The 11111-nt window shown below is 35.5% G+C and overlaps 1 protein-coding gene and 1 long non-coding RNA gene across 2 annotated transcripts in view; both read left to right on the plus strand.

The window, feature by feature from the left end:
- LOC117104379 (mucin-4-like) overlaps positions 1–11111 on the plus strand; it is a 54009-nt gene that overhangs the window by 10525 nt on the left and 32373 nt on the right. The window contains exon 2 of the mRNA XM_033245203.1: positions 7525–9816. Coding sequence (XP_033101094.1) covers positions 7525–9816 — 2292 coding nt within the window. The remainder of the gene's footprint in view (positions 1–7524; positions 9817–11111) is intronic.
- On the plus strand, positions 105–4934 carry LOC117104382. Its single transcript, XR_004444734.1, has 4 exons — positions 105–231; positions 1541–1687; positions 3014–3151; positions 3827–4934. It is a non-coding gene; the product is annotated as an uncharacterized LOC117104382 (long non-coding RNA).

The raw sequence follows: 11111 nt of genomic DNA on the forward strand, positions 1-11111 counted from the left end.
CGGATTAAAATCTGGCCGAATTTTGGCCGATATTAAAAAAAAGTTTGGCCGAATTTGGCCGTGAGATGGCGTGTGTTTGGCCGTGAAGCCTGTCGACTATCTGGCAACCCTGGTACGTATGCTCAATAGCGCATGGCAAACGGCGGTGGTGTTGACCTGGGATTTGAAAAAACAGCAGGTTTGTTTGATAAATGGAATGGGGTATTGAAGATTTTATCTGCACGTTTGAAGGTAAAGCATTATCCACCGTTGTGAACATAGTCTAAATGTTATTTGATATTTATAGAAGCCGAGTAGGCTAGGCCTATATAAGAGTCTAAGATTAAGAAGACTCTTAATAAAGTAAAGAGTGTGGCCTAGCTTCTGAATCTGATTTTGCCCCTAGGGCTAGGGAGGGGTATGCCTAGGCACTAGACCACCTAGGCCCTAGGCCTATAGGTAGGCTAGGCTCTGTATAGAAGCCCTAGTGCCAGGCAGCGTGGTGTCAGTCAGTGAGTGTGGCCCTACCTAGGCCTACCTCCGTATGTATCATAGTAGGTAGTAGGTAGGCCTACCTGATTCAGAAAGGTTAGGTTTCTTAGTTAGGATAGGCTTATTTATTTATACAATTTGCCTAGCCCTAGATCCACTCTTTTAATTATTGAATTTGTATGTTGTTATTAGACCATTATTATTTTTATTATTATTATTAACGTTTTTTTAGCATTTTTTGCTTCTGTAACATAGATTGTTTTAGCCTAACTTTGTCTGTATTTTTGTGTTTTATGTATTTGAATGTTTACTGCTTTTTATATTGTGTTTCCCCAATCTTTTAATTATTGAATTTACCTGTTGTTGTTTATTATTATTATTATTATTTTTATTATTACCATATTATTATTATTATTATTAACATTGTTTGCATTTTTACTTAATACATAAATTGCTGTAGGCTTATTGTGTGTGTATATTTTAAATCTTAATTATTTAGTATTTGGTTTGTTGTCATTTTAACTTATCGCCATTTTGGTTCATTGCCGTTCTGGTCAAAAAGTGTTGCCGTTTTGGATTTTTGCTACAGTTGGTCATTGCCGTTTTGACTTATTGTCTTTTCGGTTTATTGCAGATTTGTACTAGAAAACGGCCAGCCTATTAGCCTCCTTGGCTAGGACTTATTTTTTGTAACAAAGTTTGAACCTCATAAACACTTCCACAACAATGCAGATTGTGCAATTAATTGTCATTTTCAGGATATTGAGAAAAATAGTTTTTTTCAGTGTAAAAGTAAAATTAATTTGTTACTGCTTGAAATGAATATTGACCAAAATTAAAACAAAAAAAAACTTGATAAAGGGTAGTCCAGTATATCCAGGTTACAGTATGTACTGTTTCATGCCATGTCAAGGTAAATTATGTCAGCAGTTATTCTTTCTTGGCCTTACCTGACAATGTCTAATGGATCATCTATGAAAAAATGGTTGGTAGTGGATAAGTGTACTTATGTTTTTTTGTTTTAATGTTGCTGCTTGATACATTTTTTTCATGACATTCTCCTTTGCAGGAAGCTTACTTTACGAAGAGTGAAGGAGAGCACTCAGCCACTGAATACTATACCTAGAAGAGTTCCTGAAAAATGTGAGGAGCCGGTCACCACATTTGCAGCCAGTATTCAATGAGTGATTTTTCTTTAGTAAAAGCACTTCTGAAGGTAAATTATAGTACAGTATGTCAGCTTTGAATTTTAAAACATCATGGCATATTACATACTGATGAGAGCCACCGACTCGCTCATTTCAATATTTGAAGCTTATCCAGAATATTTTGTCATCTAAAGTAAAAAAAATTGTTGTTGAAGTTGAAGAGGATCAATCTAATACTGCAAGGACATATTGTTGCCCCATTGTTGTCGGTAACATTAAATAATACATTTTTTGGTGGAGCACAGGGTCAATGCTAATTTTGGTTCAGGTTATGCAAACCTACCTAGGTTTATCTTATACCCTATTCAGAATACACTCCGTTGCGATCGGTTGTGTTGTAGACGGTAGTAATCAGTGGTATCCAAAACTGATTACTCCCGATGGCAATCAACCAGCGCATTCAGACCAACACAAAAAAACTTTACATTCTAGGGCCTAGGATTCTGGTGGCTAGGCCTGTGTTCACTAGCCTCAGCCAAACAGTGCCTGTGGAATTTGTTGTGATTCGTTGCGATCGCATTCCCTGGTAATCGGGAATAAAGATTTAGCACCCAATCGCAACAGGTAACAATTGCGATATTATTACGTATCGTCTACTATTAGTGAGCTTTCACACACGATTTTACTTCATGATTTGGTGTCGCAATTGCTACAACCGATTGTAGTGTGATGCTAGTCTGAATAGGGTATTAATCTTTGCCTTTACCCTTTTAGAGCAAGATGTTTCTAAAGTGAAATTCAATTAAATGCATCAGTGGTTGCTGCACATCAAAGAACAGAAAGAGCAGGTTGTAGAATTCATGAGAAAAACATAAAGAAGCAGATACTAAAAGCTCTATAACAAATTGACAATCTGAAATATTTATTGTTTTCAAACTCGCTTCGAAGTCTTAGCATTTAAATCTTTCCAATGATTCTTATATATTATGTATGAAACAGGATGTAATAGTAAAGTGAAGTGCTTTCAGATCTTGCACTACATAACATTTCTATATATAAGCAGATACTAAAAGCTCTATAACAAATTGACAATCTGAAATATTTATTGTTTTCAAACTCGCTTCGAAGTCTTAGCATTTAAATTTTTCCAATGATTCTTATATATTATGTATGAAACAGGATGTAATAGTAAAGTGAAGTGCTTTCAGATCTTGCACTACATAACATTTCTAAATATTAGGTTCCTGAAGTTGCAAATACATCCCAAGTTCATTCTGCTTCATGTAATTGAAGCATTATTTACTCGCAATGTGTTCTTTAAAACAATTCAGAGCCCAGTATAATTATGATGATGTGTACTCAAATCAATTTCTCAACCCATTATGCTATTTCAGATTGAGCAGGACTTCAGAGCTATCTATGGAGAAGCTGCAGACACATAGATGAAGTAATCCCAGAGTTGACAGACAGCATATTAAAATTTGGACCCAAGCAAAGTACAGCAATCAACATATCTACTACTACTACTTCAGGTAGGGATACAATGCAGTATAGTTTACAAACCATAATGGTGGCTCATGCATTTGTGAATATAGCCTGAGATTGTAAATACAATCAAATAAATGCTTCTCTCAAATAAGCTGCTTATAAGCGATATAAGCCTAGGCCTACTGTATTCTATTTTGAATAAGCGTCGCTGTGTTTAATCAAAAAAGTGTGTAACTGATAAAAGGTGTAGTATTGTTTGTATGCGAGAGAATATAATTAGTTGTAATTGTTTAATATGAAAATTTCATAAAAATATAAACGATGTAACCAATTTAGCCATCTAACTTGGACATTATACACTTTTTAAATAATTGAAGGGGTGCTTATTTACATGTCGCTGTGTTTAATAAAGAAGTGTATAGCTGATGAAAGGTGTAGTATTGTTTGTACAGTATGCGAGAGAATATTAGTTGAAATTGTTTAATATGAAAATTTCACAAAATTATAAACGAAACCAATTTAGCCGCCTAACTTGGACGTTGTACACTTATTAAATAATTGGAGGGGTGCTTATTTATATGGGGAGCCCAATAAAAAATAATGTCCTCTATGTGAACTTACTCAAAAAGAGACCTTATTCACGTACGTACAATATTTGAAGAATATTTTGAATGAAATAGCTTTGATTGTTTTTTTATGTTTTTTTTTTATCCCTGTAGAACCACATTAACGAGCGATTGAAACATTTCCCATCCTACCGTCTCTGCATGTAGAGGAGAAGCAAAGAGCCAAAAGAGCAACAGTAAATTAGGCTCTGACACTGACAGCCTTCGAGGATTCACCACCTGCAAGTACATGAATATCTAATAGACTCTATCATCTTAAAAGGCAGGCTCCGTAAAATTATTGATATGTTGTACAACTGATTTTTTAAAGACACACTAAGCATATTTGACGAAGAACTTGGGAACGGTTAATTGAGGTACAGATTTATGAATTTTCAAAAACTGAGGGAAAAGGTGGAGAGATGTATGGTTACAGTGTTACACCCTATTTCCCAAAGTTTTTAAATATTCAAAAATCTGCCTTAACTTATTAACTGTTCCCAAGTTTTCCGTCAAATATACTTTTGTGTCTTATAAAAGTTTGTTATACTGTACAACATATAAAAAATGTTTTTTCCTCCTGAGCCTGACTTTAGCCCCTTTCAGACAAGAAAATACAGCAATGTTACAATAGCCGGCGTTATTGCCGGTCTAGACCCTTTCAAACAGATGCTCAGTCTCTGGTAATATTACCGTATCCTTTCTGAAAGGTTCCCATCAAAAAGTGTAAACATTGGAGTACTCATTTTTAGTAAACATGGCAAGCAATAATTATGATATTGTTAATTCTTTTCCTACCTTCCCTCTGGAGATATTTTTAAATCAGGTGCGCCTTGTATCTTTGGAAAAGGCCCAATATATAAAGACATTATTATTATTATTATTATTATTATTATTATTATTATTATTATTATTATTATTATTATTATTATTATTATCATTATTATTATTATTATTATTGTTATTATTATTATTATTATTAAACAAGGTATAAATGAGTCTTGCCTAACCTGAATTATTTTAGTAAAATATATAATAATATACCAATACATGGTAAAATCAGTATATAGTAACTATTAATGATTATCCATCTTTTCTCGCAGCTCACAGATATATTAATTTAGTGTTTCTGTACCCATTTAGTGATTGAATTTTATTTGTATTTGATCTTTCAAAAATAAAGAATTTTACAATGGTATACGTACATAGTGTTTATGTCTGTTTTTGTTGTAGAAAAGCGTAGACTGTGAATAATTATATAGAAGTACTGTACAGTCAAATATTTACAATTATATTATTCAAAATTTGACTATCAAATAGTTAGATTTGACTAAATTTTACTTGACTATTTAAAAAGTGGTCATATCCAAATGACCCTGCTTACTACATAAATGACCACAAAAATGTTGTAATATTTTATCCCTAAAGGGTTACTTTGGACCCTACTTCAGGGTCAAATATTTTGTCTACATTTTCAGGGTCAAATTTGACTAGATTGTAGTTGGTGCATAGTTGACCGTACTAAAAGGGTCATAAATGACCTTGTTGGGGTTAATTTTTGAACCTGTAGTTCTTAGTGTACTGAATGACCTGGAAATAATTGCAATAGTTTTGATTTTAAGGCTGTTATACTTTGTGTATCCTAAAGAACATATCAAAAATCTAGAAAAAAAATATTTGGTGGAAGCCATTTAAATTTGGCATTTAAAATTTTTTTTTTATCTAGGTGAAAGTTTATGATAATATAGTTATATCTTGTCAACTACTAGTCCTAGAGAGTTGCTTCTTGAGTCAAATTGTTGAGAATGGGTATGTTCCTATTTGCTCTAATGGGAAATGTGGTCTGAAAATGACCATTGACCCATATTAAAAGACAGTTTGAAGGTCATCATCACCATATTAAAATTAACATAATGTAACATACATTAATGCGAAATATATTGATTGAAATTTAATCTTCCAGTGACTAACTTCGAAATACCATTTTTTTGTGTAAAAACGTGTTAAATTTGGCATTAAAATCCAAAATTTAGCATGGCAAAAGCCCATTCTGTTTGTGCCAAGGCCTGGTGATAAGAATAGAGTATTAGATGAAAAAGTTGTTAGCTTAGTATTCATAAATAAAACATGAGTTACCTAATTTAGGCAAAAAAGTAAAAAAAAAATAAGTTTTTTGTTTTTTTAGGTCACAACATTAATAAAATGTGTTGTAGCACACATTGTTTGATAAAAATTTAAATGCTTTCTTATGATACTAAATATATTCAAATTAGGCCTTTTAACGTACTTGCTTCAAAATACAATTTTGGGGTAAAAAAGTGCAGTTTTTTTTTTTTTGTATTTTTCGGATCAAAAATCAATATAATTTGTCATTATATACATCATTCGACAGATAATTTCAATAGCTTTCATATGACACCAAATATATTCAAATTGAATCTTCCAGGAATGGACTAGCTTAAAAATACCATTTTTGGGTAAAGTGTAAAATCTGCCATTTTGGTTAAATTTAACCCCTTCCACTAATTAGATTTTTCTAGATTTTTGATATGTTATTCCTCATTAAATTCTGAGTTGAAAACTATTATTTTTATTACTATTGCAATTTGTTTTTTACGTAAGAGCTAGACTCTAAAATCAAATAATAAGCAGAGGAAGTTGACTATATTATGGTCATAGTTTCCTAATGTACCTCCTTCGTAGTGACAAAAGTGTGAGGTGTACCAATAATGGAACCCACAGCCTTTTGAAAGCTAAACTGTTGGCTTAACCACTACACCACCTATCGTTCACTTATAGACTAGTTTTGAATCCGATTCCCAAGTAGCAGCTGATATTGCAATGCTATTTAATGATGGTTTGCATCAGGTAGGGCAAAAAATCTTCTTACCTCATCTCCTGACGCACAACACATAAGTTCAGGTTGTTTAGAAAAACAAAATTGCAGTTTATCATTGAAACTTTTTATGTTTAGGTATTATTTGCTTTAAGCCACAAATTATAATTTAACTGTTACATATGTTATGTAAAAAGGCCTAGCATTACGTATTTATGATGATAATAGAAGCATATTAGACATGTATACAACAATTCACATGATTCTGGATTTATCATCAGTGAGTGGTGACATTTACTTGGCCACCCTTGGGTAAAATGTTACAATCACAAAGCCTGAAAAACAAATAAATATTTTAACTTAGTCGTACCGCTATCAATTAGAATTATTAATCAACATAATATTAAATAAGTTTTAGAGCCTAAGTATACTTATATACGTGTTCTGTTTTTTGTAATAATTTTTTTTCCTGATATGTTATACGAACTGATTTTCCAAAGAGACAAATAATAAAGACATCTTAAATCTTGATGTATTTTTTTTAAAACAACCCTTCTTTCTCTATCAATAACATTCATCTAGCTTACTATTTAAATTAATATACTAGTTTTGTAAACGGCTATTATTATAAATCCTAGGATGAAATTTTTCAAATACTGCGCCTATTAGAAATAAAAAGTTTACCTTAATTTGTTAAGTTAGACACCTCCATTATTTGAGCACCTGTGAGTAATAAATAGGGGTCCTGTGCCTCAATTTGTCTGTAAACGGTGCAGTGATGTGTATGATGTTTAATTTTTGGTAGTTTTATAGTTTATTGTAAATTTTGGTTTCGTCCTTCTGGTGCGCCTTGAGCACTACTGCAATGGATATGTATTTTATAAATATTATTATTTATTATTATTATTATTATTGTTGTTATTATTATTGTTATTCCACTATTACCTATATATTCTGCTACTCACCTCCTCTGCAGTAGCAACTACAGTAGCAACAACAACAGAACCATCGAATACTCTAGCAACAAGAGAAACAACCAAATCTTCGACAACTGAAGTGCTAACAACAGAGTCATCCAGTAGTAATGCACCGACTACAGCATCGTTGACTACTGAAGTACCAACAACAGTAGCATCAACTACAGAAGAACCAACAACTGAATCCTCTACTACTGATGCACCTACAACTGCATCATCAACTACTGATGCACCAACTACTGAGTCATCTTCTTCTGATGCACCAACAACAGAATCATCTACTACTGATGCACCAACAACCAAATCATCTACTACTGATGCACTAACTACAGAAACATCTACTACTGATGCACCGACAACCGAATCATCTACTACTGATGCACCAACTACAGAAGCGTCGACAACTGAAGTACCCACAACAGAACCATCCACTACCGACACACCAACAAGCGAATCATCTACTACTGATGCACCAACTACAGAGGCATCAACAACCGAAGTGCCAACAACACAATCTTCAACGACAGATAAACCGACTACAGCAGCATCAACTACTGAAGTACCAACAACCGAATCTTCTACGACAGATAAACCAACTACAGCCGCATCAACTACTGAAGTACAAACAACAAAACCATCCACTACCGATGCACCAACAACAGAATCATTTACTACTGATGCAAAAACAACAGAATCATCTACTACTGATGCACCTACAACTGAATCATCAACTACTGATGCACCAACTACTGAGTCATCTACTACTGATGCACCAACAACAGAGGCATCCACAACTGAAGTACCAACAACCAAATCTTCTACTACTGATGAACCGACTACAGCAGCATCAACTACTGAAGTACAAACAACAGAACCATCCACTACTGACGCACCAACAACAGAATCATCTACTACTGATTTACCTACAACTGAATCATCTACTACTGGTGCACCAACAACTGAATCATCTACTACTGATGTACCAACTACAGAGGCATCCACAACTGAAGTACCAACAACCGAATCTTCTACGACTGATACACCGACTACAGCAGCATCAACTACTGAAGTACAAACGACAGAACCATCCACTACCGATGCACCAACAACAGAATCATCTACTACTGATTCACCTACAACCAAATCAACTACTACTGGAGCACCAACTACTGAGTCGTCTACTACTGATGCACCAACAACAGAATCATCGACTACTGGTGCACCAACAACTGAATCATCTACCACCGAAGCACCAACTACAGAGGCATCGACAACTGAAGTACCAACAACCGAATCTTCTACGACTGATAAACCGACTACAGCAGCATCAACTACTGAAGTACAAACAACAGAACCATCCACTACTAACGCACCAACAACAGAATCATCTACTACTAATTCACCTACAACCGCATCATCTACTACTGATGCACCAACTACTGAGTCGTCTACTACTGATGCACCAACAACAGAATCATCGACTACTGATGCACCAACAACAGAATCATCTACTACCGGTGCACCAACTACAGAGGCATCGACAACTGAAGTACCAACAACCGAATCTTCTACGACTAATAAACCGACTACAGCAGCATCGACTACAACAGCATCAACTACTGAAGTACAAACAACAGAACCGTCCACTACTGACACACCAACAACAGAATCATCTACTACTGAATCACCTACAACCGAATCATCTACTACTAGTGCACCAACTACTGACTCATCTACTACTGATGCACCAACAACAGAACCATCCACTACTGACGCACCAACAACAGAATCATCTACTACTAATTCACCTACAACCGAATCATCTACTACTAGTGCACCTACTACCGAATCATCTACTACCGAGCAACCAACAACAGAATCATCTACTACTGATTCACCGACAACCGAATCATCTACTACTGATGCACCAACAACTGAATCATCAACTACTGATGCACCAACTACAGAGGCATCGACTACTGATGCACCAACAACAGAGGCATCCACAACTGAAGTACCAACAACCGAATCTTCTACGACTGATGAACCGACTACAGCAGCATCAACTACTGAATTACAAACAACAAAACCATCCACTACTGACGCACCAACAACAGAATCATCTACTACTGATTCACCTACAACCGAATCATCTACGACTGATAAACCGACTACAGAAGCATCAACTACTGAAGTACAAACAACAGAACCATCCACTACCGACCCACCAACAACAGAATCATCTACTACTGATTCACCTACAACCGAATCATCTACTACTGGTGCACCAACTACTGAGTCATCTACTACTGATGCACCAACAACAGAGGCATCCACAACTGAAGTACCAACAACCGAATCTTCTACGACTGATAAACCGACTACAGCAGCATCAACTACTGAAGTACAAACAACAGAACCATCCACTACCAATGCACCAACAACAGAATCATCTACTACTAATTCACCTACAACCACATCATCTACTACTGGTGCACCAACTACTGAGTCGTCTACTACTGATGCACCAACAACAGAATCATCGACTACTGATGCACCAACAACAGAATCATCTACTACCGATGCACCAACTACAGAGGCATCGACAACTGAAGTACCAACAACCGAATCTTCTACAACTGATAAACCGACTACAGCAGCATCGCCTACAACAGCATCAACTACTGAAGTACAAACAACAGAACCGTCCACTACTGACACACCAACAACAGAATCATCTACTACTGATTCACCTACAACCGAATCATCTACTACTGATGCACCAACTACTGAGTCATCTACTACTGATGTACCAACAACAGAACCATCCACTACTGACGCACCAACAACAGAATCATCTTCTACTAATTCACCTACAACCGAATCATCTACTACTAGTGCACCTACTACCGAGTCATCTACTACTGAGCAACCAACAACAGAATCATCTACTACTGATGCACCGACAACCGAATCATCTACTACTGATGCACCAACAACAGAATCATCAACTACTGATGCACCAACAACAGAATCATCAACTACTGATGCACCAACAACAGAATCATCAACTACTGATGCACCAACAACAGAATCATCAACTACTGATGCACCAACAACAGAATCATCAACTACTGATGCACCAACAACAGAATCATCAACTACTGATGCACCAACAACAGAATCATCAACTACTGATGCACCAACAACAGAATCATCAACTACTGATGCACCAACAACAGAATCATCAACTACTGATGCACCAACAACAGAATCATCAACTACTGATGCACCAACAACAGAATCATCAACTACTGATGCACCAACAACAGAATCATCAACTACTGATGCACCAACAACAGAATCATCAACTACTGATGCACCAACAACAGAATCATCAACTACTGATGCACCAACAACAGAATCATCAACTACTGATGCACCAACAACAGAATCATCAACTACTGATGCACCAACAACAGAATCATCAACTACTGATGCACCAACAACAGAATCATCAACTACTGATGCACCAACAACAGAATCATCAACTACTGATGCACCAACAACAGAATCATCGACTACT

The sequence above is a fragment of the Anneissia japonica genome, unplaced genomic scaffold (genome assembly GCF_011630105.1).
Source record: "Anneissia japonica isolate Jap-2015-1 unplaced genomic scaffold, ASM1163010v1 scaffold288252_len263706_cov166, whole genome shotgun sequence".
Classification (NCBI taxonomy): domain Eukaryota; kingdom Metazoa; phylum Echinodermata; class Crinoidea; order Comatulida; family Comatulidae; genus Anneissia; species Anneissia japonica.